The 25,988-nt window shown below is 49.4% G+C and overlaps 1 protein-coding gene across 1 annotated transcript in view; it reads right to left on the bottom strand.

Annotated features, from left to right (window-relative positions):
- Positions 1 to 25,988, bottom strand: part of syne2b (spectrin repeat containing, nuclear envelope 2b) — a 100,628-nt gene that overhangs the window by 42,099 nt on the left and 32,541 nt on the right. The window contains exons 58-82 of the mRNA XM_068339581.1: positions 13,836 to 25,898; positions 13,407 to 13,616; positions 13,052 to 13,207; positions 12,725 to 12,966; positions 10,460 to 12,527; positions 9,975 to 10,309; positions 9,588 to 9,732; positions 9,301 to 9,513; positions 8,945 to 9,204; positions 8,713 to 8,872; positions 8,308 to 8,463; positions 8,082 to 8,222; positions 7,811 to 7,987; positions 7,579 to 7,716; positions 7,312 to 7,497; positions 7,113 to 7,226; positions 6,898 to 7,050; positions 6,751 to 6,819; positions 6,544 to 6,678; positions 2,177 to 2,353; positions 1,179 to 1,379; positions 1,012 to 1,116; positions 826 to 941; positions 650 to 761; positions 341 to 475 (exon numbers count right to left, since the gene is read on the bottom strand). Of these exons, the coding sequence (XP_068195682.1) occupies positions 341 to 475; positions 650 to 761; positions 826 to 941; positions 1,012 to 1,116; positions 1,179 to 1,379; positions 2,177 to 2,353; positions 6,544 to 6,678; positions 6,751 to 6,819; positions 6,898 to 7,050; positions 7,113 to 7,226; positions 7,312 to 7,497; positions 7,579 to 7,716; positions 7,811 to 7,987; positions 8,082 to 8,222; positions 8,308 to 8,463; positions 8,713 to 8,872; positions 8,945 to 9,204; positions 9,301 to 9,513; positions 9,588 to 9,732; positions 9,975 to 10,309; positions 10,460 to 12,527; positions 12,725 to 12,966; positions 13,052 to 13,207; positions 13,407 to 13,616; positions 13,836 to 25,898 (17,967 nt within the window). The remainder of the gene's footprint in view (positions 1 to 340; positions 476 to 649; positions 762 to 825; positions 942 to 1,011; positions 1,117 to 1,178; positions 1,380 to 2,176; positions 2,354 to 6,543; positions 6,679 to 6,750; positions 6,820 to 6,897; positions 7,051 to 7,112; positions 7,227 to 7,311; positions 7,498 to 7,578; positions 7,717 to 7,810; positions 7,988 to 8,081; positions 8,223 to 8,307; positions 8,464 to 8,712; positions 8,873 to 8,944; positions 9,205 to 9,300; positions 9,514 to 9,587; positions 9,733 to 9,974; positions 10,310 to 10,459; positions 12,528 to 12,724; positions 12,967 to 13,051; positions 13,208 to 13,406; positions 13,617 to 13,835; positions 25,899 to 25,988) is intronic.

The raw sequence follows: 25,988 nt of genomic DNA, 5'->3' as shown, positions 1-25,988 counted from the left end.
GTTTTAGTCGCTGGAGGCGAGTTGACCAATCCCGCGCCGGTTCCTCCGATCCAGGAAGACGCCGTTATCTCTCAGTGACTCGTGGCGTTCGTTTCCTGTGAGGTCAAACCCGTTTCCGCGGCGGCGGTGATTCACTCAGTCAGACTTCAATCAGACACGCGTGTGAATCACGTTTGTCACGGTCGCCGTCGACGACGGGTCGTCTTTTATCGCTCAGACGATTCTCCGTTGTCGGCGTTACGATCCATGATGAGAGATTTTTGGATAATAGATAAAAACATTTCTGATGTTTTAAGGTGGAGTTCCACTCTCTACCCTCTGGAGGCCCTGGGGGGGGCACCTGATCTGGGGGGTCCTCCGCCGTGCGCCCCAGCGCCCCCAGCTGGCTGATGTGGGTCCGCAGCTCCTTCAGGGTTTGTTCTCCGATCACACCTCCTGCTGCTCCGCGGCGGCGCCTCACAGATGAGTCTGTCACCTTCAGAGGAGGAGAGAGGAGGACGAGTGGGGGGGGGGCGAGTGGAGAGGGGGGAGAGACTCTCATCAGACCCCCGGGGGCCCCAGAAGGAGGTGATAATCAGACGAGGTGAGAACAGGGCCCTCCTGTCTGCTCTGTGGAGATAATCAGGCTGTTCTAGCAGGAAGACCTCACCCCCCCTGGAGGAAGAAGCCACGCCCCCTCCAGCGCCAGCAGCCGCTGCTGGAGGCGGTCCCACGTCGGCTGAGGAGAGACCCCGCCCACCGGGACATCCACGGGGGGAGACCTGCAGAGGAACCATCAGACGGAACCTGTATTCCACCATCACATGGTGCTGATGCGGCTGTTACCGTGGCGACGGCTGGGCGTGGTCCTCTGTCTCCGGGCTGGGGGGGCGGGGCTTGCTGCCCTGTCTGGAGATGTCCCGCGTCAGGCCTCTCTGTCGGGTCAGCTCCTCCTCCAGCTCCTGCAGACAGAATGTCAGTTTGAGGCCCCGCCCCCGACGGGCGGGACGCTGGCAGCTGATTGGTCGGTACCTTCTGCTGCTGCAGGCTGCTCTGCCTCAGCAGCTGGTTCCTGGGGGAGGAGAACATCTCCTGGACGCTGCTGCTGCGCCGGCGTCTGGACCCAAGCTCCGCCTCCTGAGGATGAGAGCCAATGAGACTCAGCGGAGGGGTGTGACCCGGATCCGGCCTGGACTCACCTGTTCCTGCGCGAGGCCACGCCCCCCTCCCGGCCCACCCTGCAGCACCTGCTGGAAGCCGACCAGGTCGGCCTTCAGGTGCTCCAGTTTGGAGGCGAGCAGCTCGGCCGCCTCCCGCTGGGACCCCCCCGACCCCAGGTCAGAGGTCAAAGGGCATGGGGAGAGGGCGGCGACCTTCTGCTCGATGTCCAGGAACATCGCCTGGGACGAAAGAAGGATGTTTTTGTTTATTAACTCTCAGATAAACATAAACAAACCCCCCCCCATCTGTCTTCACTTTCCATTTCCTGTTTTATTTTGAAAAATCTTTCCTAGCATTTCCTGTGCGACACTTCCTGTGTTCTCTTTGTTTTATGTTCTATGTTTGTTGTAGAAATGACGTTATGAAGTGACAACAAAGCGGTTGATGACATCATCAGTCGCTGCGGCGCTGGGGGGCGTGGCCTTTCTTCAGTTTTCACTTGACTTTTGAGAGACTTTTATGAGACTTTTAAATCTGATTGGATAATTACTGACATCCTGCTCTTTGCTGAGTCATCACTTCTGGAGCTGTCGAGCCCTCAATTCACACACATGTGACCATTTCAAGTGGGAGTGGCTTAGAATACAAATGAACTTCGATTAGTTTCTTTTTAATAATAATAATAATAATAATAATAAACCTTTATTGTCCCACAGTGGGGAAATTTGTGCGATCGTGGCAGCGGGGGGGGGGGGGGGGGGGGGTCAAAAATAAATAGTTAAATAATATACATACATATTAACATCAGCAAAATATGAAATTTACATATTCATATATTGGAACCATATTAACAGATATATTATCAGAATGTAAACCAATAACTGGAGGTTTTGAGTTTACGTCAAACATTAAAAGTAGAATAAAAGTCTCAAAAGAATCAGATCCGACTGGAATCCCTCCACAATAAAACGTCAGACGTGTGAAACCTGAACCTGAAAATCCTCCCCGACCTGCTGCCCCGGTGGGCGGGGCTTACCTGACAGGTGAGCAGCTGCTGCTCCACTCCGTCCTGCATGTCGGGTGAACCGGCGGCGTCCAGCCTCCTCCGGGCGTCCCGCAGCCGCCGCTCCAGATGCCCCGCCCTCTCCAGGCAGAAGGCGAGGCCGTCGTCACGGTGACGGGACCCCGATCCGGACCCGGACCCCCCTGAGGCCTGGGACACACACACAACACACCCGGCTGAAGCTCCGCCCTCCAGGGCTATGGGTAGAGAGCAGAGTGGGGGGAGGGGGTGGAGCTCAACATGAATGGGGTGTGGGCTCAATTCTGACCCCCCAAAAGACCCCCCCGGTTGTGTTGTCTGGTTCCTGTCTGTCCCTTGCTCTCAGTCTCTCGTCTCTGTTCCCTTAGCCCCGCCCACCTGTGGCAGAAACCACTTCCTGGAGCGGGGGCGGGGCTCAGGTGACAGCCACAGACAAACGGGCCTCAGGCCGCGGGGGCTGTTTTAGCCCCGCCTCCATTCTGTTTGAACGTCTGGCGCCGCCGTCAGGTGGGGGTGAGGTGGGGGTCATGTGGGGTCAGGTGGGGGTCGGGTGAATGAATAACCGCCCTGCAGGCTGCAGCCAGGGGACGGAGGAGAAAAGTCAACAAACCTGTTGTGTCAGTTAGTCACGTGACTCCGCCCACAAGGCTGTGTGTGTGTGTGTGTGTGTGTGTGTGTATGTGTGTGTCTACTGATTCACTGTGTGTGTGTGTGTGTGTGTGTGTGTGTGTGTGTCTACTGATTCACTGTGTGTGTGTGTGTGTGTGTGTGTGTGTGTCTACTGATTCACTGTGTGTGTGTGTGTGTGTGTGTGTATGATTGTGTGTGTGTGTGTGTGTGTGTATGTGTGTGTCACAGAAACAGAGACCAGACTCGGTTCTGATGTGGGTTTATTTGTGTTTGTTTGTGTTTACCGGAACATGCCGGTTGGCTCCGCCCCTCTGCTGCCTCCAGGTGAAACCTATGCCCCGCCCACATCCGTAGTTTCCTGTGACCACCCCCCGTCCAATCACCTGTAAGCGCTACAATTGGGTCACATGGGTTCCACCTGCAGCACAGCGGGTCGATCAGAACCGGCGTTCCAGGAAATTTTAATAATTAATCAACCCTCGACCACACAGCCAATGACTCGGCAGCTCCAGTGATGACTCAGCAACTAAAGTGATGACTCAGCAACTCTGATAGAAGCACAAACAGATTGCATCGAGTAAAGATTTTATTTTCTGCAAAAAGCTGCGCTAACAAACGGAATCACCGTTCCTGATGGTGTCACGTGACCCGCGGCGTGCAGGCAACACCCCAACAGGTGCGCCATACGTGTTCCCGCCTTTTATAAAAACACACCTGGATTAAGATCCATTCACAAAGAAAACACTTTAAAAGCATCCACCCCGCATGCTGATTACATCACCCTCCTTCGCCCGCTAAGCCCCACCCCCCAACATGGATGAACACACCCTCAGCGGCGATTGGCTCGCCGTCCTTCATGTAAACACTAAAGACGAGTAGCTCCGCCCCTCGGTTCCGTCCTCCAGAAGGTAGAAAGAAACACCAAAGAATCCCGATTCCCAAAGTCCGACTCCTGGAAGCCTGTTTGTTTAATCCGGAATATTCCAGAACATTATGCCATGGAAATGTTCCTGAGGAACCAGGATGTCCAGACCCGGGGAGGGAACCATGAGGGTCCCTGGTTCCACCAAAGTGTTCTGGGGTTAGTTCTACAACAAGCCTGAGCAATTTTGCCCAGGCTTGTTGTAGAAGTTAGAGTTGAGTTTGGTTAAACTTTTGGAGATCAAGAGTTTGTTCCGGCCCAGTTGGGTCGTCTGAGCTCTGGACTTCCTGCCGTGTTAGAATTTTAGATTTAGAACACAAGAAAACAGGAAACATCTGGTTGTTCTAGAAGGGGGAGGAGTTCCAGGGCGCCCCAGAAGCGTTTCAATCACATCTGGATTCGACAAGTTGGGTCTAGAAGTTTGGACATCTAGGCTAGAGTTCGACTCTAGAACCTGTTGGGAGATCCAGAGGAGGTTCTAGAGGAGGTTCTAGAGAAAAGTTCTGCTCATGGCTGAAGAAAAAGCTGGAAATTCAAAGCGTGGATCAGCAGAAGAGGGGCGTCCCACTCCGGATCCAAGTCTAGGAGACTAGACATTTGCTCTGGGCTCCAGAGTCGGGTCTGGACACCTTTGCGGTTGTGGGTTTGGTGTTTACCGGGCGTTCTGGCAGCGACTGGGTCGTTACCGTGCCCAGCGGCTTTGAGAACGCTTCAGATGGACTTGCTCCTGGGGGGTCAGGGGGGCCCTCAACATCCTGAAGAAACATGAGGAAGGTTAGAGGGTCAGTGAGGTCAGTCGATCCGTACAGGTAGCATTAGTCCAGAGGGGCGGGGCAACAAACCAACATGCTATCGACAAACTTCAGGGGAACTTGCTCTCAAACCGACCCAACGGTTTTAGAGCAACTTTATTAATTATAAAAGTATTAAAGTTAAACATCCAGAACAAACAGACGGTGTTGACATGGCAACCATCTGATTAGCCCTAGCTCCTGAACGGTTCTATCTACTGCCCCCTTGTGGTGGCAGCGCTGTGTTACCACCGAGTACAAACAGTTTTATTAACTGTTTTATTAACGGCGTTAACATTTCCTGTCAGGATCGGTTTATCTTTCACGTATTGGTTGTTCCAGACAGGTGGCGTCTGACCACGCCTCCGGTTTAGTTACCTGTGTCTTTGGTCCGGCCGGCTCTGAGCTGCCTCCGGCGGCCGCAGCATCAGCCGTCGTCGCCTCCACTGAGCTGACAATCAGAAACTCCTGACGATAAGAACGGTAAATATGAAGGCAGCCTGAACAAACGAGCAAAGCTCAACGAGAACCGCTCCGAAGAGAGAGAGAACAGGAAGCCTTCAACGCTAAAGCTGATCAACACTGCCCTCTAGAGGAGGAACGAGGGCTAGAGCTCCAGGAGACCTGAACAGACGGGTTCAGGGTGAGGTTAGAAGCAACAAGCAGCAGGATGAGGAGTATGAAGGGGGTGGAGGAGGAGCGAGATGAGGGATGGAGTGAGAACGGAGGACGGGTTCTGGAGCGCCGGCGGTCTCGTTACCTCTGGAAAAGCGCCCGTGAAAGCGTCCCAGAGCCACCACACCACACCTCCTGCCCCCGTGTCCGCCCTCTGCTCCTCACGCCCTCGTGTCCGTGCTCCTCCCTCAGCCTGGAGCACGCCGCCATGCTCCCGCTGCTGACACGGAGACACGCCCACAGAGGGTCACAAGGGGGGGTGGATGAAAGACACGCCCACAGAGGGTCACAAGGGGGGGTAGGGGGTGGACGTCTGACTTGAGGTGATGTGAACGAGATGGCCATAAGTCAGCGGACGCCCAGCAGTCTCATCCACATTAGCATGAAAAGAACTGAAGGTCTCTGATTGGGCCAACTAACCAGAACATTTGAATTCAAAATTTGCTCATATGGATTAAAAATGTCCTAGACTAAAATTTTCTTTTTTAATTTTAAATTCAAAATCCCTAATGTTTAAGTGAAAGTGATCATTTAAAAAGAAAATTTCTATTCCAAATTTGTTAAAATGGATTAAAATGTTCTATTTTAAAATTTAATGTTAAATTCAAAATTTGCAAGTATGGATTAAAATATGATGGACTAAAATAAAATTTTTAATTTCAATTCAAAATTTGCTAAAGTATAAGTAAATTGTGCCAATTCAAAAAAAATTACATTTATATTTATTATATAAATGTAACATAATTATGTTCTGATTGTGTCAATTCAAAAAAAATTTCTTTTTCTAGATGTAATTTTTTTGAATTGACACAATTTACTTACAAATGAGAAAATTTTGAATTTAAAATTAAAATTTTTATATTAATTCAGGATATTTTAATCCATATTTGCAAATATTGATTTTAAAATTATATTATATTACTATATTATTATATATAATTATTATTATATAATATATAATATTTGTAATATGGAGGAAAATATGCTAGTTTAAAATGTAATTTTGAATTCAAAATTTTTTAATGTTGCAATAAATATGTTCATGTGAAAACAAATATCTATTTAAAATATGGTAACATGAAAGAAAATGTCCTAGTTTAACAATTTTTATTTAAAATTTGCTAATGTTGGATAAAAAGTGCTCATTTCAAAGCCCTGACCTCAACCTGCTGATGTGGAGCCACTAGTTGAATCTGGATGTTGTGGTTCGGGACGCGAACACAGAACATCCTGTTAATGAACGCCGTTAATCGCTGGGGAGGCGAGCGCGTTAGTTTAACCGTTATGCCTCCTCTGACCCGTAGAGACTAACCCCGGGGGGGGCGGGGCTGTAGCCCCCTCACCTGGGCGTCAGGTGTCGGGGTCGCTTTCTGCTCCGGTGACGCCGTCTCCGCGGTCATCAGCGCGGCACCGGCCCTCCCCAGGACGTCCTCCTCCACGCGGGCGATGGCGACCTGCCCCCCCTGCTCGTCGTCGGTCTGGAGAACACAAAGCGGGTCAGACGCGGTGCCGCCAACCAAACCTCGCCCCCTGGTGGCGTGGAGGCTCACCTGCAGGACGGACGGAGCTTTGGTCTGGACCGGCGTGGGGGGCTGCTGGATGAACAGCGCCGGGACCTTCTGCGGGGGGTAAAGGTGAACGTCATGAGGAGGGGGGGGGTCCACCGGGTCCCCCCCCCACCTGACGGACCCACCCACCTTCTCCAGCTCAAGCAGCAGCGTCTGCAGCTGGTCCACCACCGTGAAGACGCTGAGCGTCTCCTCGGCCCCCCCCGGCAGACCCAGCCCCGGTTTACACCTCTGGATCTCGGCCACGGTTCTCCTCATGTTCTGGATCCGCTGCTCCACCATCTGCACACAGGAGGGCCGCATCAGACCTGTGATCGGCGCTCGGCTCGTCGGGTCTGCCTCACCTTCAGGCTCTCCTCCCGGGGGCTGGGGAATGTCTCCGGGGACGACAGGAAGGTCCTGATCTCCACCACGCTGCCCTCCATCCGTCTGACCTCCGTCTCCACGGCGTCCACCTCCTAGAGGGCAGGGGGGGGGTCAAACGACAGGTGAGCGACGGCGCCGCGAGGCAACTCGTCGATCGCTGATGGGTGTGGCTCTCACGGCGGCGGCGTGCTCCAGCTGGGACAGGGGGGCGCTGAAGCTCTCCTGGACGTCGGCGACGCGCAGATCGGCTTCCTGCAGCTGTTCCCGTAGCGACGCCACATCGCACACCTGCGACATCTCCGTCAGGGCGGAGCCAAAGCCCCCCAGGGTGCGGCGGATCTGCACCGAGTCGTCCAACACCGTCTGCAGGGGGGACAGCAGGGGGAGCTGCTGAGCGGCGTTCGGAGCCCAGGGGGCGTGTCTCCGGCCGGCGGACCCACCCACCTTCAGGGCCTGGGCGTGGTCGCTCAGGCATTTGGCGGAGGTGTAGGTGCAGGGGGCGGCGAGCCATGCCCGCGCGTCACGCATCCAGCAGGAGGCGCTGCTGATCATCTCCTGATGCTCCTGGAGCCACGCGTGCATCTGACAGGGGGCGGGGCTTAGTTCAACGTATGCATGTGTGTGTGTGTGTGTGTGTGTGTGTGTGTGTGTGTGTGCGTGTGTCAGAGGTCCTGACCTTGCTGATGAAGGCCGTCCGTTGCTCCGCCTGTTTGGCCAGGTGGGCGCGGAGCTGCTGGACCTCCCCCAGCCTCTCGCTGAGCGTGGGCTCCTCCCCCAGCGGCTCCACGTCCTGTAGCTCCACCTCCAGGGCGGCGAGGGCCGAATGCCACGCCTCCAGCTCGTCCCACACGCGCTGAGGACGACACACAACCACAGGGACACGATGAGGGTGTGGCCTGTCGACGGGGGCGTCGCCCAGAGATGGGGGCGGGTCCTCCAACACTCACCTTCAGGGTGAGCTCTGATTGGCCCACTGTGGGGCTCCTCTGCTCCAGGCGCGTCTGGACGGCCCTCAGACCAGCCTGGACCTCCGACAGTTTGGCCCCCAGCCGGTGGGCGGGGCCACTCCTCTCCACCGCCTCCCCCACCTACGGAGGGGGGACATCCTGTTAAACCCAATCACATGTGGCCACGCCCCTCGACGTGTCATATCCAATCAGAATTGCCGTGTACCTTGACCTCCACGCGCTGCAGCGACTGCGTGACCTCCTGCAGGTGTCCTTCGACCTCCGCCGGGATGGCCCCGCCCACGTCTGAGTACCGCCCCTTCAGACCCTCCGTCACATGCTGCAGCAAAGCCTTCTGGGTACACAGGTGGCTGTGGACCTCCTGGAACCAGAGAATCATCTGCGTGTTTGAGGCTTGTTCCAGTTGGAGCGGAATGAGGTTCTCCTGAGGAGGCTCCTGATGGAGGCCCCTGAGGTTCTCCTGAGGAGGCTCCTGATGGAGGCTCCTGATGGAGGCCCCTGAGGTTCTCCTGAGGAGGCTCCTGATGGAGGCCCTGAGGTTCTCCTGAGGAGGCTCCTGATGGAGGCCCTGAGGTTCTCCTGAGGAGCGGCGGCGGTGATGGCGTCTCACCTGGAGCTCCTGCGTGTTGCTGCTCTGCTCCATCTCCAGCAGGAGACCTTCTGCAGCCTCCAGCCACACCTGGACGCGGTGGAGCTCCTCCCGGACCTTCTCCCTGCCCTCCAGCTCCGCCTTCGCCTCCTCCAGGCCCCTCCTGCTGCTCTGCTTCACGCTGGGAACACAACAGAGGGCTTGTGGGTAATGGAGTTTCCTGATGCTCATTACAGGAGTAACTCCGTCTCACCTGCCGTATCGGGTCTGAATCGCTTGCAGGTGCTTGAACAGTGGAGTGGGAGGAGCCTGCTCCAAGTGGGCGGGGACTCCCAGCAGCCTGGCGGCGCGTAGCTCCAGCGCGGAGACGGCGCGATGCTCGCAGTCCAGCCCGTCCTGGTACTGCTCCCAGGGGGGCACCAGGTCCTGGAGCTCCTCGGTGGGGGCCCTCACCGCCAACACCTGTGGGAGTTCCGCCTCCACCTGCTCCAGGACCGCCGACGCCTTCTGCACCTGAGGGGATGGCGTGGGGTCATTAGCGGTGAAGCTAGCTGATGTTTACTCCCCGGTATCTCCATGGAAACGCCCGCCGGGGGCTGTCGGACTCACGCTGTCGGTGATGTCGCTCCACTCCGCCGTCGTCTGTTGGCTGAGAGTCGTCAGCCGCCGCAGGAGGCGGGTCATCTTCCACACCCAGGTCCACAGGGCGGCGACCTCGCCCTCCCGGCCCCCGCAGCAGCGCCGCTCCGCGCACCACTCCGCGCACCACTCCTTCAGGTCCGCTAGGCGCCGCAGTAGCGCATCCGCCTCCTCCGACGCCACCTGCAGGAGGGAAGGAATACTGCGTCGGGTTCCGTCAGGTTTTTAAAGGGGGGAGGCACAGGTGTGAAACGTACTCTGAGGTTGTCCTGATGGGCGGAGCAGTCGGCCAGGGAGGAGACCTTCTGGCGGAGGACCTGCAGGAGGCGCTCCTCCGCTCCCTTCACACGCCGGAGGATTTCCTCTTTGCTTTCAGTGAATTTGTTGTGATTTTTTGCACACCTGAAACAAAGGGTGGAAAGGCGTGGCTTCATCGCCCTCAAGAAAACGTGGCACAAGAAGTCCTCAACATACGAACACATGGATACAAACAAAAACGCGCCACCATGTTCGACTGCTGACCTCAGGTGGAGACTATAGATCGAGTTTAATAACTAACTAGGAACAGCCTCCAGGAACCAGGTTGAGGATTACCTGTACAGCACTTGACAAGTTTTGAGATGTTTCACCTGGGAGCAGTTTACCTGCTGAGACGCTCCAGCTGGATGTTGCCCTTTGCCTGGAGAGAGGACATCCTCACCAGGATCTGGCTCAGAATGTTCTCCTGGAGTTGCTCCACCTTGTCCAGGGACAGGTAAGGATGGAGGGGTGCCTGACTCTGGAGCTTCTCCACGTGAATCTGGAACTCCTGCTGCAGTCGGGTCAAAGCCTTCTGGGTTTCTTCCAGCCTTTCAGAGCAGAGTCCAGCAGAACCCTGAGGTGGCATCACCGAGGCCTCCACGTCCCTCAGGAGCAGAACTGCTTGTTTTACGGTACAGATGTAGGTTTTCAAAGACTGTCTTGCCTCAGAAATCTTCTCCTGCAAAGAAACAAACAAATTTCTCAACAAACCACGACTGGCTGTCGTCTAAAACACCAACAGTTGAATCTCACAGGTTCCTCCTGTCGTTTTTTGAAGAACTAAGACAAATGGATAGATGATAAATGATCAATGAGCAAAGGAACTTGCCATTTGGGAGTCACATTCGCTGAGGATTGCGTTCTTCAGGTCCATCAGGTCTTGGGATCCATCTCCACCTTTGCTTCTTTTCTTTTGCAACAGAACTCCAAGCGCTTTCATTCTTGATGCCACAGTTTTCTGTAAACACAAGATTCTCTGGTATTCCTTTGTGATTGCTGCATCATTTGGTTCCACCACAGGGAACTTCTGGAGCTCCTCCTGGGTCTTCAAGAGGAAGGCCAGAGCAGATTCCTTTTCCAAGTTGAGGTCAATGTTCTTCAGCAGATCTCTCTCGATGACGCTGATGTTGTAGCAGAGTCTCATCTCCTGCATACCGAGGTTTTCCTCGTTTTCTTTCAGTCTCCGCAGTTCTGTGTTGACCTCTGAGGGGTAAAGGTCAGCAGAAATCTCCTGGAGTTTGGAATGAGTCTCCTCAGACAAGAACTTTATCACAGGAATCTGGACAATGAGGGTCTGACAGAGCTTGTACTTCTTCTCAAGCTCCTTGCTGTCTGCTTTGGTCTGATGGACCTGCTTCTGAACCTTCTCAGTAAGGTCCTCCACGCTCTGCCTCATGTGAACGTAGCTCTCCTGATCTTTGCATTTAATTTCCAACGCGACCATTCTGCTGTGAATGTCACTAATGATTGAGTACAGCTCTCTAGTCTTTTCCTGGGTAATCCACGGTTGCAGAAGGTCAACCTGGGACTTGGTTTCCAAGATCTTCTGTTTTAAGGGTTCCAAAGTTCGCAGGGACTCTCTTGTGATCGGGTACCTGTGTCCTCTCAAATCTATTAACATCTGCTGTAGGCTTTTTTCAGTAGAGTCGAGGGTTGCCCTGCTTGAATCTATTGCCTGGTTGAGTTCGTCCAGGTCCTTTTTGTTGGCCTTCTCGTAAACCTTGATAGCTTCGATGTCCTTCTGGAGGCTGGTGAGCTTCTTAAAAAGATGGCAGTTGTCTGTGAAGCTGAGATCAGGGGCGATGTCTCGACTCTTGACCAGAAGAGCTTCGCAGACGGCGGCCTGCCTTTCCGCCTCGGTCAGAGTCTCTTGGATCTGATGACTTCTGCGCTCAATCTCGGCGGGGCTCCTGGTCTCATCATCAGCACACAGGTACGCCTCCTTATGCAGATGAGCCACGACCCAGGAGTCCAGGTCAGCAATCTGCTCTGACAGTTTCTCTCTGGTCTGCAGACCCGACTCGATCTCCCTCACGGCCTTGGCCATCTTCCCAGTCGTTGATTTCGAGAGCTCCTCCAGGGACTCCAGGGAAGAGTGCACCATGGGAACCTCTTCATCCTGGTCAAGCTGTGGAAGGAGCTCGGTCACTTCCTCTACCAGCGACACCAGTTGGCCCTGCTTGGCCATGAACTCGGACTGAAGTTTCTTCAGGTCTCTGAGCTGCCGGTGCACCTCCTCAGGGAGGAGAGGAACCCTCTTCCTCCTCCACTCAATGTCACTCTCCGTTTGCTTTGCCCAGGCGAGGCCATCCCTCATCACTTGCATCATCTTCTCCATGATGGGGTTGCTGCTGCTCTGAATGTTGGCCGACACCAGACCCTCTGCGTGGCAAAGTTGGTCTTGGACCCTCTGAAGCCCCCGCTGGATGTCGTGTGTCTCCTTATCCCAATGCGAGTCGTGAAGTAATGTCTCTGACAGCTGCTGCAAACCGAGGAGTTTCTGCCTCGCTGCTTTAACCTCAGCGTTGATCACCATTAGTTCTTGCGCCTTTTTACAATCCCATACAGGACCTGAAGGAGACGTGGCTTCTAGGTCTTTGACGGCTATCTCCAAGCGTTCCTGAAGACTAGATATTGATGCCAAAAGGTTGTCAGTTTCATGAGAACGGACCTTTGTCTCATACAAGGTTGTCTCCACGGCTCTTTCTAGACATGTCCACTTCTCTTGTAGACTACTCTGTTGGGTCTGTGCTGCTGCTCGCTCAGGCTGGCTTAGGTGGGGCCACAACCTGGCACGAGTCGCAAACATCTCCTCAAGTAGTCTTCTGTTATCTACCACACTCCTCTGTAAGGTATGAAGTCGCTCTGCCTCCTTGGAGCTGGTCTCCTCTGGGGACCTGAAACAAAGTGCAGAAGTCTTTGTCTGGTCTTTTATATTCACGTCTACAACCCTGCCTCATTACACCACATGTAAAACTACAAGGAAGCAATCTCAAGCAAATAAAACAAAATACGGTCCAGTACAATTAGGTCGTACTTTTTTAGGATGACTTTTTAAGTAAGAATTGAAAATGAAATAGAGAAGACAACTGACATCTCCATAGCATCCAGCTCTGCTGTCAGTCTCTCCAACACACTGTTGATGGCTTGGGTCTGTCTGCAGTAATCAGTCACCGCCTGCAGCTGGTCCTGTTTGGTTTGGACGACAATGTCTGCATCCTGAACGGCGGCGCTGCACCTGTCCGTCATCAAGTCCAGAACCTCACGGTTGTCAGCATCAGCTCTGCTCAACCGAGACAGCAATGACTGCTGTGCTCGGACAGTCTCTCGACACTCCTGTACCAGCAAACAAAGTTATTTAACAGCGGTAACTTTCATGTAGATGTCCAGGGAGTCCTGGACCCATCACCGTCAGGTGTACCTGCGCCTCCTGTAGCTGCTGGGACACGGCTGCTGGGTCGAGCGCCGCTCGTTGGCTCTTGCAGCTCAGGACTACAGACGATAGCCTGCTCACACAGCTCTCCAGGTCACTGGTGGATGTAATCAGAGTCTCTGCAGCATCTGCCACTGGTTTGCCCTGAAGATGAAGAAAAATGTCTGGGCCTGGAGTCTCAGTACAGCTGATGCCACTACCTCAAAGCATGAGCAAATTGAACGCTCCCAAAGTCACTAAAAGTTTTGAACGAACACGAACCATCACGTCAGTAATGTCCTGAGACATTCCCTGCTGTTAAATGAGAACAATCTGACAATCGTGGCCTCTAGTGCTTGATTACCTCAGTGAGCTGACTTGTGGGTCCTGTTACCACCAGAGGCTGCACTTCCGTGAAGATGTTCCCCAGAGCGCCCTCTTTTGGTACCTTCACCACTGCTTCCCCAGGCTCTACAGCACTTGGTTCCACTTGAGCTTTGGTTTCTCCAGTGGGCAGTCTTTCCAGTGAGGTCGCCTCATCTCGTGTAACGCCAGTTGAAGATTTCTGAACCGCCTGCAGTGTCGGTTGTGATACCTGGTCAGACTTATACACCCAGAACACCAGTTTACAGTGTCTATGGTCAATTTAAGCTTAAAAAGAATGCTGCTGGGTATCAATCCAATATAGAAACATTCTCATGACACATACTGCATTGTGGGCAAGACTTAACATCCGATAGGTTGGGTATTTTACTGCCTCATGTGTAATCATGTACAGATGTTTATGTCTTACCTGTGGCAGTGTCATGCTGTCATACTTCACTCCTCCAGCACTTGACGCCGTTGGCGGTTGCACTTCTGTCTTGACCACCTTTTCCCTACTCTGTTCCACTGTAGTTGGCTCCTTCCAGTCCTGGTGTCTTTCTGTCTTATCCTTTGATTCTGTTGGGTGACGTTCTGGTACATCTACTCTTCTCATCTTAACCTTAGACTGGTCAGATTTAAAAGCAGTGGTCGTCACACCCTTGGTATCTGCAACCATCCCACACTGGATATTGGACTCCATCCTCGGTTGCTTTTCAATGGTGAACGTTTTGGTTTCCAGTACAATGGTGTGGGTCTCTCTTTCATCAACAGGCATTCCATCCAGGTTCCTGGGTACGTCGTCTTTGTGCTCTTTGGTTATATCCTCTGTCACAGTTTGGCTTGTTTTAAACCAGTCTTGTTCAGGTATACTTAGTTTTACATTTGGTGATGCGGTGTCAAGCGGTTGAGGAGAGTCACCTTCAGCCATAGTCTGTCGTCTTTCGCTACTGGTTTCTTGGACTTCAGGTTTAGTGGTCTCACCTGCATCCTCCTTGGGGTGAACATCAGCTGAAGTTTCATCTTTGGTTTTCAGTAACTTTTCTGTGGTGTCAAATTGTGGAGAAACTTTGGGTTCTTCTGCTTCTGACTCTCTACTAATCGGTGACAGACTTCCCTTTTCCACCAGAGTAGTTTCAGAACTTTCAGTGACCACATCTTGAAGTGAAGATGGTTTCTGACCATGAGCCTCCTCTTTGGTCTGTGCTAGCTCAGTGGGAGCATGTTCTGGAGATGGTTTTGGATCCTTTGATGCCCATGGCATAGTAAAAATTTCCCCATGCTTTATTTCCATCTTGGTTAGAATGATCTTTGTTCCTTCTACGGTAGCACCTTCCACTAGCAGTTGAGGAGATTGTTGCTGGTCACCTTGCTCCTTTGTCCTCACTTCAACTGTGCTAATTTTGGTAGCCGGTGTATCCAGCTGTAAAATTTGCACTTCAGCTCCTTTGTATAATTTCTTTCTCTCAAGATGTTTTTCATGCGGTACATTGTGGATACCATGTGTGGCCACTTTTGGATGAGCTTCTTGGACTCCATGTTCCTTGACTTCTGTGAAATCCTGCGCTGTCATAAGTTCTATCTTAGTTTCAGTTTGGCTTGGTTTTGATATTTCACGGTCAAATATGCTTATTTCTATAAATTCTGTCTCTGTCACACATGGTTCTGATGATCCAGAAGCAAGAGAGTCAGGTTGTGAAGTGTCCCTTTGACGTGCATGGTCCTCACCTTCAGGAATGTCTTCTTGCACTAACAGAGTCTTTGTAATTACAGTTTGCTCTGGTGTTTCACTAGATGTCGATATATCCAGTTGTAATACACACACTTCCGGCTCAGGGTGGATTCTCTCCGCTGAGAAAGACTTTTGACTGGAGCTCTCGGGTACATTGTCCATTTCTTGTGTGGACAGTGTGCGTCTCTGCTCTTGGACATCACCTTCCACTTTGGATGCTTTCAACAGGTCAGTTTGAGTTTCTATCAGGCTTGGTTTCACTATATCTTGTTCAGGTAACATATATTGTAAATATTCTGTCTGAAGTGCCTCATGAGCAGGAAAAGGCTGGGCAGGGTCCCTTATAGCGACCTTGTCTCGACATTCGGTACTGCTTTCAAACACCTCGATCACAGATACCTTACTTACACCTGTCTTTGGCTTAACGTCTGCTGGCCCTTCTTTTCTCTCGGTACTTGCTTGAACAACTTCTATTCCTTTTGCTCTTGTGACAGATTTGTTTTCATCATCTGGACTGGCCAGGACTCCAGGACTGATTTTTTCAACAGGCTTTTCGTCTCTGGACAAAGGTGCACCATCCTCTCCCGTGATATCATAGTCTCTGACCTCCTTTGGTGTTCCCGGTGTGGTTCCCAAGAGCTCAGACTTTTGCTTTGGTCTTTCTTCACCCCCCTCGTGGATTCCATCGACTCTAGCAGGCTTCTCTTTCAGGATCTTTGGTGCATCATGAGTGTCACATGTAAATGCTTGCTCTTCTACGACAGTATCTTCCCTGTCCTCCTTGGGTCTATCCAGGGTAGGTTCTGACTGACTTACCATTTCACTTGGTTTCTTGAAATCTTGCTTAGATGACTTTATTTCTGAAACCTCTGTCTCCACCTTGTGAGGCTGCACCGCTGTCTGAACAAAGATGGGTTGACTGATGTCACTTTTAAATATGGTACCTTCTGGCTGATCTGGCTTTGGTTCATATGACTTTGTGACTCCTACCTCAGGCAAATCAAGGACCATGTATCTCTTTTGAATTTGTTCTGTGTTTTCACCTAACTTATCGATGTATTCTGCTAGACACTGTGTGTCAGTAGGTTCAGGGAAGGATGATGGTCGTGGTTGTGGTTGAGGCACTTGAATTGAGACTATTTCTCTAGACTGGGTAATGATGTCTTCTGGGACCTTTTCAGAACTGTATTCTGGCTTCTCAGATTGCAGACGTTGAGACACAGTTTTATCACGACCGAATTCTGGGGTTACTGAAGGCTTGACTTTCTTTACTGCCTCGTCTTCTTCACTGTTTCCTGTACGTACAGAGTCTGTTTTTGAAGAGAAAGGTATTTCTTTTTTCTTTGACTTCCTCCTGGTTGATGTGACCTCAACTCCTTCCACTGGAGCACTACCAGTTTGCACTACAGTTGTTAAATATGTACCTTTTTCCACAAAAGTATGACTGTCAGACTCATCTTTGGTCTGTGCTAGGTCTCTGGGCACATGTTCTGGGGAGGGTTTAGGACCCCTTGAGATGGCGGTAGCGGCTTCTGGGGAATGTTTCACTTCCTCTGACTCTCTTTTGGTGAGCAAATCCATGTCTTCTTCCTCAACAAGAATTTCAATTGTTTCTGCAATCTCGTCTTTAGACGATGGTTCTTGTGCATCTGGCTCCTGCTTCTCTTGTATCTGCTCAGTGGCAGGAAGCTCTGTGGTTGGTTTCAGACCCTTTGACTTTCTCTTGGGTGGTGAAAGTTTGCCTTTATCCACAACCTGAGCTTCAGTAATTTCACTTGGTCCTGGAACAAGGTCTGCAGTTGAAGATGGCATCTGGGCATCAGGTCCATCTTTGGTTTGTACCATTGATGTGGTAACATCTTCTGGTGATGGTTCCAGATCCTGTAAGACTTGTTGAGCAGTCGAGCTTCCCTCACTCTTTGTGTCCTTCATGACCTTAAGTTCACCTGTATCAGCTTCTGTTTTCTGTGACTCAGTTGGAAAATATTTACCTTCTCCAACATTAACTCTGGTTTTGATCAATCCTGGAGCTGAAGATACCTTCTGACTGTCAGGACTTTCCACGGTGTCTTTCAGTTTTAAGATAACAGGTTCCGAGGAAGGTTTTACATCCTCTGACTCTCTTGTGCTTGATGAAACAACAACCTTTTTGACAACAGCGGTTTCTGTTGTTTCAGTTGATTCTGGAACCCGGTCTTGAGTTGATAACACTCGCTGAGTGTCAGGCTGCTCCACTGTCTCTGTTGGTTTTGTGCTAACATTTTCTGGGGAAAGTTTGACATCCCTTGACACTCTTTTGGTTACTGAAGCCATTGCCTTTTTCTCAGGAACAGTTCCAATTGTTTCTGCAATCAGATCTTGAGTTGTAGATGTTGTTTGAACATCCAGACCCTCCTTCTTCTGCATCTGCTTTGTGGCAGGAAGCTCTGTGGTTGGTTTCAGATCCTTTGACCTTCTCTTGGATGGTGACAGCTTGCCTTTTTCCACAACCTTGGATTCAGTAATTTCACTTGGTCCTGCAACAAGGTCTGAAGTTGAAGGTGGCATCTGGTCGTCAGGTTCTTCATGGCTTTGTATGAGCTCTGCAGTAACATCTGGTGATGGTTTCAGTTCCTCTAAAACTTGTGTAAAAGTGGAGTCTTCTTCACTCTTTGTTTCCTTCTTGACCTTATGTTCATCTATATCAGCTACTGTTTTCTGTATTTTGTTTGGTGAAACTGGATATTTATCTCCTGTAATTATTCTTTGGACCACATCTGGAGTTGAAGATACCACCTGACCATCAGACCTTTCCTTTGTCTCTGTCAGCTTTGTGGTAACAGTTTCTGGGGAAGGTTTTACATCCTCTGACAATATTGTGGTTGGTGACCCTACACCCCTTCCTTCAATGTGAGTTTCAGTTGGAGCCACAATCACCTCTTGAGATGAAGATGGTTTCTGAGCATCCGGCCCTTGCTTGCCTTCCTTCTGCTTTGTGGTTGGACGCTCTGTGGATCCTTTTGGATCCTTGGATCTTCTTTTGGTTGGAGAAAGCTTTCCGCTTTTCTTTTCATCAATCACACCTTGAGTTGGTGTGACCACAGCTGGAGATGAGGACTTTTGACTGTCAATTTCTTTCATATTTTGTTCAGGATTCACATCAGGTGACTTTCCACTGTCTTCTTTCAGCTGTGCAGCCAGCGGGTCAGCATGTTCTAGGGGCAGTTTTGGATCCTGCTCCTGCCTCTTCTGTATCTGCTCAGTGTCAGGAAGCTCTGTGGTTGGTTTCAAATCCTTTGTTCTTCTCTTGGCTGGTGAAAGCTTTTCTTTTCCCATAACCTTGGATTCAGTAATTTCACTTGGTCCTGTAACAAGGTCTGAAGTTGAAGATGGCACCTGGCCGTCAGGATGTTCTATGGTACGTACCAGTGGTGTGGTAACATCTTCTGGTGATGGTTTCACATCCTGTAAAACTTGTGTAACAGTGGAGTCTTCCTCACTCTTTGTTTCCTTACTGGCCTTAAATTCATCTATATCAACTTCTGTTTTCTGTATTTTGGTTGGAGGAAGTGGATCCTTGTCTCCAGGAATTGTTGTTTGGACCATTTGTGGAGATGAAGATACCTTCTGACTGTCAGGATTTTCCACGGTGTCTTTCAGTTTTAAGGTAACAGGTTCCAAGGAAGGTATTACATCCTCTGACACTTTTGTGCTTGGAGAAACAACAATGTTTTTGACAACAGTGGCTTCTGTTGTTTCAGTTGATGCTGGAACCCAGTCTTGAGTTGATAACACCCTCTGACTGTCAGGCTGCTCCAGAGTCTCTGTTGGTTTCATTATAACAGGCTCTAGGGAAGGTTTGACATCCCCTGACAATGTTTTGGTTGGTGACCCTACACCCTTTTCTTCAACGCGAGTTTCAGTTGGAGCCACAATCACCTCTTGCGATGAAGATGGTTTCTGTGCATCCAGCCATTGCTTGCCATCATTCTGCTTTGTGGTTGGACGCTCTGTGGATCCTTTTGGATCCTTGGATCTTCTTTTGGTTGGGGAAAGCTTTCCACTTTTCTTTTTATCAATCACACCTTGAGTTGGTGTGACCACAGCTGGAGATGAGGACTTCTGACTGTCAATTTCTTTCTTACTTTGTTCTAGTTTCACATCAGGTGACTTACCTTGGGTAACTGTCTCAGAAGTTTTGGGAATGTCACCATTCTTTGACCTTCTTCTAATTGGAATGAGGGTTTTTTCTTCACTAACACCTTTAAGCTCTTTCTTTGTGTCAGCCACCCCGGTGTCAGCAGCTTTAAAAGGAACCTCTGAACTCTGTGACTTTCTTTTGGGTGGTATCAACTTAGTTTGTTCCACAACAGCAGTTTCAGCTTGGTTCTGACCAAATTCTGGGGTTCTAGGTTCTTCGACATATTGTTGCATTGCTTCCCTCGGCTCCAAACCAGAAACTATCCCGAGGGAAGACTCTGACCCTGGAACCGGGGGGAGCTCAGTACTTTTTGACTTCCTCCTGGTTGGCACAACTTCAGAATCAGTTCTCACAGGAGGAGTGTCAATTGGCTCAGAAACATCTAGAATAATAGTTGCTATTTTCTTGGTTTCATCAACAGTAAAACTTTCAGTTTGTTTTTCAAACCTCGGTGAAGACTTCTGAAATCCAGGCTCTGGCTTAACCTCTGTCCCCTCTCTGGAGACATGGTCTTGGGAGGGCTTTTGGCCCATTGATTTGCTTTTGTCTGGAGAAAGCTCATCTTCTTTAACAACAGTTGGTTCTGGGATCACAAAAGACTTCAAGCTGTCAGGTTCTTGGTTTCCACTATCTTCTTTCAGCTGTGCAGCCAGCTGGTCAGCCTGTTTTAGGGGCAGTTTTGGATCCAGCTCCTGCCTCTTCTGTATCTGCTCAGTGTCAGGAAGCTCTGTGGTTGGTTTCAAATCCTTTGTTCTTCTCTTGGCTGGTGAAAGCTTTTCTTTTCCCATAACCTTGGATTCAGTAATTTCACTTGGTCCTGTAACAAGGTCTGAAGTTGAAGATGGCACCTGGCCGTCAGGCTGTTCTATGGTTCGTACCAGTGGTGTGGTAACATCTTCTGGTGATGGTTTCACATCCTGTAAAACATGTGGAGCAGTGGAGTCTTCCTCACTCTTTGTTTCCTGCCTGACTTTAAATTCATCTGCATCAGCTTCTGTTTTCTGTTTCTCGATTAGTAAAAGTGGATCTTTGTCTCCAGGAATTGTTGTTTGGACCATTTGTGGAGATGAAGATACCTTCTGACTGGCCGGACATTCCACAGTGTCTTTCAGTTTTAAGGCAACAGGTTCCGTGGAAGGTTTCACATCCTCTGAATCTCTTGTTCGAGGTGAAACAACAGCCTTTTTGACAACAGTGGCTTCTGTTGTTTCAGTTGATGCTGGAACCCAGTCTTGAGTTGATAACACCCTCTGACTGTCAGGCTGCTCCAGAGTCTCTGTTGGTTTCATTATAACCGGCTCTAGGGAAGGTTTGACATCCCCTGTCAATCTTTTGGTTGGTGACCCTACACCCTTTTCTTCAACAAGAGTTTCAATTGTTTCTGCGATTAGCTCTTGAGATGAAGATGGTTTCTGAGCATCCAACCCTTTCTTGACTTCTTTCTGCTGTGTGGTACGACGTTCTGTGGATCTTTTTTGATCCTTGGATCTTCTTTTGGTTGGAGAAAGCTTTCCACTTTTCTTTTCATCAATCACACCTTGAGTTGGTGTGACCACAGCTGGAGATGAGGACTTCTGACTGTCAATTTCTTTCTTACTTTGTTCTAGTTTCACATCAGGTGACTTACCTTGGGTAACTGTCTCAGAAGTTTTGGGAATGTCACCATTCTTTGACCTTCTTCTACTTGGAATGAGGCTTTTTTCTTCACCAACACCTTCAAGCTCTTTCTTTGTGTCAGCCACCCCGGTGTCAGCAGCTTTAAAAGGTACCTCTGAACTCTGTGACTTTCTTTTGGGTGGTATCAACTTAGTTTGTTCCACAACAGCAGTTTCAGCTTGGTTCTGACCAAATTCTGGGGTTCTGGGTTCTTCGACATATTGTTGCATTGCTTCCCTCGGCTCCAAACCAGAAACTATCCCGAGGGAAGACCCTGACCCTGGAACTGGGGGGAGCGCAGTACTTTTTGACTTCCTCCTGGTTGGCACAACTTCAGAATCAGTTCTCACAGGAGGAGTGTGAACTGGCTCAGAAACATCTAGAATAATAGTTGCTATTTTCTTGGTTTCATCAACAGTAAAACTTTCAGTTTGATTTTCAAACCTCGGTGAAGACTTCTGAAATCCAGGCTCTGGCTTAACCTCTGTCCCCTCTCTGGAGACATGGTCTTGGGAGGGCTTTTGGCCCATTGATTTGCTTTTGTCTGGAGAAAGCTCATCTTCTTTAACAACAGTTGGTTCTGGGACCACAAAAGACTTCAAGCTGTCAGGTTCTTGGTTTCCACTGTCTTCTTTCAGCTGTGCAGCCAGCTGGTCAGCCTGTTTTAGGGGCAGTTTTGGATCCAGCTCCTGCCTCTTCTGTATCTGCTCAGTGTCAGGAAGCTCTGTGGTTGGTTTCAAATCCTTTGTTCTTCTCTTGGGTGGTGAAAGCTTTTCTTTTCCCATAACCTTGGATTCAGTAATTTCACTTGGTCCTGTAACAAGGTCTGAAGTTGAAGATGGCACCTGGCCGTCAGGCTGTTCTATGGTTCGTACCAGTGGTGTGGTAACATCTTCTGGTGATGGTTTCACATCCTGTAAAACTTGTGTAACAGTGGAGTCTTCCTCACTCTTTGTTTCCTTACTGGCCTTAAATTCATCTATATCAACTTCTGTTTTCTGTATTTTGGTTGGAGGAAGTGGATCCTTGTCTCCAGGAATTGTTGTTTGGACCATTTGTGGAGATGAAGATACCTTCTGACTGTCAGGATTTTCCACGGTGTCTTTCAGTTTTAAGGTAACAGGTTCCGTGGAAGGTTTCACATCCTCTGACTCTTTTGTGCTTGGAGAAACAACAATGTTTTTGACAACAGTGGCTTCTGTTGTTTCAGTTGATGCTGGAACCCAGTCTTGAGTTGATAACACCCTCTGACTGTCAGGCTGCTCCAGAGTCTCTGTTGGTTTCATTATAACAGGCTCTAGGGAAGGTTTGACATCCCCTGTCAATCTTTTGGTTGGTGACCCTACACCCTTTTCTTCAACAAGAGTTTCAGTTGGAGCCACAATCACCTCTTGAGATGAAGATGGTTTCTGAGCATCCAGCCATTGCTTGCCATCATTCTGTTTTGTGGTTGGACGTTCTGTGGATCCTTTTGGATCCTTGGATCTTCTTTTGGTTGGGGAAAGCTTTCCACTTTTCTTTTCATCAATCACACCTTGAGTTGGTGTGACCACAGCTGGAGATGAGGACTTCTGACTGTCAATTTCTTTCTTACTTTGTTCTAGTTTCACATCAGGTGACTTACCTTGGGTAACTGTTTCAGAAGTTTTGGGAATGTCACCATTCTTTGACCTTCTTCTAATTGGAATGAGGGTTTTTTCTTCACCAACACCTTTAAGCTCTTTCTTTGTGTCAGCCACCCCGGTGTCAGCAGCTTTAAAAGGTACCTCTGAACTCTGTGACTTTCTTTTGGGTGGTATCAACTTAGTTTGTTCCACAACAGCAGTTTCAGCTTGGTTCTGACCAAATTCTGGGGTTCTAGGTTCTTCGACATATTGTTGCATTGCTTCCCTCGGCTCCAAACCAGAAACTATCCCAAGGGAAGACTCTGACCCTGGAACCGGGGGGAGCTCAGTACTTTTTGACTTCCTCCTGGTTGGCACAACTTCAGAATCAGTTCTCACAGGAGGAGTGTGAACTGGCTCAGAAACATCTAGAATAATAGTTGCTATTTTCTTGGTTTCATCAACAGTAAAACTTTCAGTTTGTTTTTCAAACCTCGGTGAAGACTTCTGAAATCCAGGCTCTGGCTTAACCTCTGTCCCCTCTCTGGAGACATGGTCTTGGGAGGGCTTTTGGCCCATTGATTTGCTTTTGTCTGGAGAAAGCTCATCTTCTTTAACAACAACAGTTGGTTCTGGGACCACAAAAGACTTCAAGCTGTCAGGTTCTTGGTTTCCACGGTCTTCTTTCAGCTGTGCAGCCAGCTGGTCAGCCTGTTTTAGGGGCAGTTTTGGATCCAGCTCCTGCCTCTTCTGTATCTGCTCAGTGTCAGGAAGCTCTGTGGTTGGTTTCAAATCCTTTGTTCTTCTCTTGGCTGGTGAAAGCTTTTCTTTTCCCATAACCTTGGATTCAGTCATTTCACTTGGTCCTGTAACAAGGTCTGAAGTTGAAGATGACATCTGGCCATCAGGTTCTTCTTTGGTTTGTACCAGTGGTGTGGTAACATCTTCTGGTGATGGTTTCACATCCTGTAAGACGTGTGGAGCAGTGGAGTCTGTAGCAAGTTTTGGTGGGACCCATTCTGGAGTAGGAGACGTCTTCTGACTGTAAGATCTTTCCATGGTTTCTGTCAGTTTTGTGGTAACAGGTTCTACGGAAGGTTTGACATCGCCTGACAATCTTTTGATTGGTGAAACAAGACCCTTTTCCTCAACAGGAGTTTCAATTGTTTCTCCAATAACCTCTTGAGGTGAAGGTGGTTTTGGAGCATCCATTGCCTGCTTGCTAGGTGTCTGCATTGTGGTAGGAAGCTCTGTGGATAGTTTCAGATCCCTTGTTTTAGTTTGGGAAAGCTTTTCTGTGTCCACACTGGTAATTTTTGTTGTTTCTGTGGTAACCTTAAAAGTTGGAGATGGATCTTGAATGGATTGGTCTTCCTTGGTGCGGGTCAGGTCTTTGGTGGGAGGTTTTGGGGAATGTTTTAAACCCTTCCTCACTCTTCTGGTTGGTGAAACCTTACCTGTATCTCCAACAGCCATTTTACCTGTCTCTGTAACCACATTTGGAGTTTCCTCTGACTGTGTCGGATCTGCTCTAGGAAGTTGTGGGGAAAGACTCTTTTTCATGGTTGGTGAAATCTTACCTTTCTCAATGACAACAGTTTCAGGACTTTCAGATGGCTTTTGGTCACCTTGCTTTGACTCCATCCTGGTTGGTTTAATTGTAGGTTCTTCAGTAACAGTGGCTTCAGTTGACTGACCTTGTCCCCTCTTGTCCATCACTGGCATTACCTCATCGGGAGAAAGTTCTGGAGATACTTCTGACTTTCTTGTAGTTGGTATGGGCTCAAATTCTTTCACTATAGTAGTTTCACTTATTCCTTTGACTACCTGATCGGTTGAAGGAATACTCTCATGGTCAAGTTCTTCCATAGCTTCCTTCGACTCCAAACTAGCAACTGCTGCAAAGACCGGTTCCAAAAGTGTGTCAACAAAGGAACCTTTGGACATCCTTTTGGTTGGAATGAGATTCGTTTCTTTCAAAACAACAGTTTCATGCTCCTCTAACGACTTCTGTTTATCAGGGTCTTTTATGTTGTCGGTCACGTCCTCGGTGTCCTGGTCTTTAGAGAGCTTAAGACCTTTGGACCTTTCTTTGGTTGGTGAAGGCTTACTAGTGTCCTTTGCAACAACAGAACTTTGAGCTGGTGTTGTTTCCATAGCTGGTGATGTAGACATATCACTGTCAGTTTTTTCCTTATCTTGTTCAGGCTTCACGTCAGGTGGTATGACATCAGTAACCATCTCAGGAGTTTGGGAAAAGTCACCAGTCTTTGACTTTCTTCTGACTGGAATCAAGGTTTTTTCTTCAATAATATCTGCATGCTCTTTCTTTGTATGCGGTTCCCCAGTGTCGGCATCTTTAAAAGGAAGTTGTGTACTCCTTGACTTCCTTTTGGGTGGAATCAACTTAGTCTGTTCCACAACAACGGTTTCGGGTTGCTTTTGACCCAACTCAGGGGTTGTGGGACCTTTTCCAGGTTCTTGTTTTGTTTCCCCAGGCTCCAGACCAGTAATGATACTGAGAGAAGACTCCGACTCTGGAGCTGTGGAGAGCCCAGTAGTGTTTGTCTTCCTCGTGGGTTGTATGACTTCAGAATCAGCTTTTACTGGGGGACTGAGAGTTGGTTCTGAAACGTCTAGGATAACTGTTGCCATTTTCTTTGTTTTTTCAACAACAAAACCTTCAGTTTGTTCTGCGAAACTCAACAAAGGCTTCTGATAATCAGGAATTTGCTCCGTCAAACCCAAAGCAGACGTTTGAATTTCGAGGTCTTGACTCCTTGATTTTCGATTGGGAGATAAAACCTCACTTGGTTGGTCTTGAACCACCGTTAAGGTACCTGATGTCTCAGGTTCTGTCACCAAACCTGCTGTTTTACGTTCCACTTTGGACTGTGAAGGTTCTGCATCAGTGGCTGACGTTGTGGCCTTCCTCTCAGGTGGTACAGTGGTTGTTTCAGGTGCAGTTTGCTCAGCTGACACAGGTGTCCCATCACTGGGCTTCACGTGGTCAGCTTCATCACGGTCAGCAGATGGTCGTGCTGTGAAAACCTCAGAGTTTGAAAGTGTTGGTTTGATTCTGCGTTGGTCTGCATTGGCGGACGTCACTGTTCCAGCCTCAGTTTGCAGCTCAGGTGAAGTCGACATCCCGTCACCGACGGACGTTTCTGGTAAAGGAATGGTTTTCTGCAGCTTAGCTTCACGTGTTGTCGGAGGCGACTGCTTGGACCTTCGTAGTGGCGCCACGACAGACATCTTCAGCTTCTCCAGCTTACCGTGAGCCAGACCAGGCAGCTTTTGTTTGCTTCTTTCATTGAGTTTCTGAGAGAAAATGACAGCAATAGTAATGATTACAGTTTCCTTTCAGTGCTTATGAAATACCAAACATTCAGTTCATTACATGACATACGT

The sequence above is a fragment of the Antennarius striatus genome, chromosome 17 (genome assembly GCF_040054535.1).
Source record: "Antennarius striatus isolate MH-2024 chromosome 17, ASM4005453v1, whole genome shotgun sequence".
NCBI classification, from domain to species: Eukaryota; Metazoa; Chordata; class Actinopteri; order Lophiiformes; family Antennariidae; genus Antennarius; species Antennarius striatus.
The sequence above is the reverse complement of the archived record's forward strand: the minus strand, read 5'-3'. Positions and strand labels throughout refer to the sequence as shown.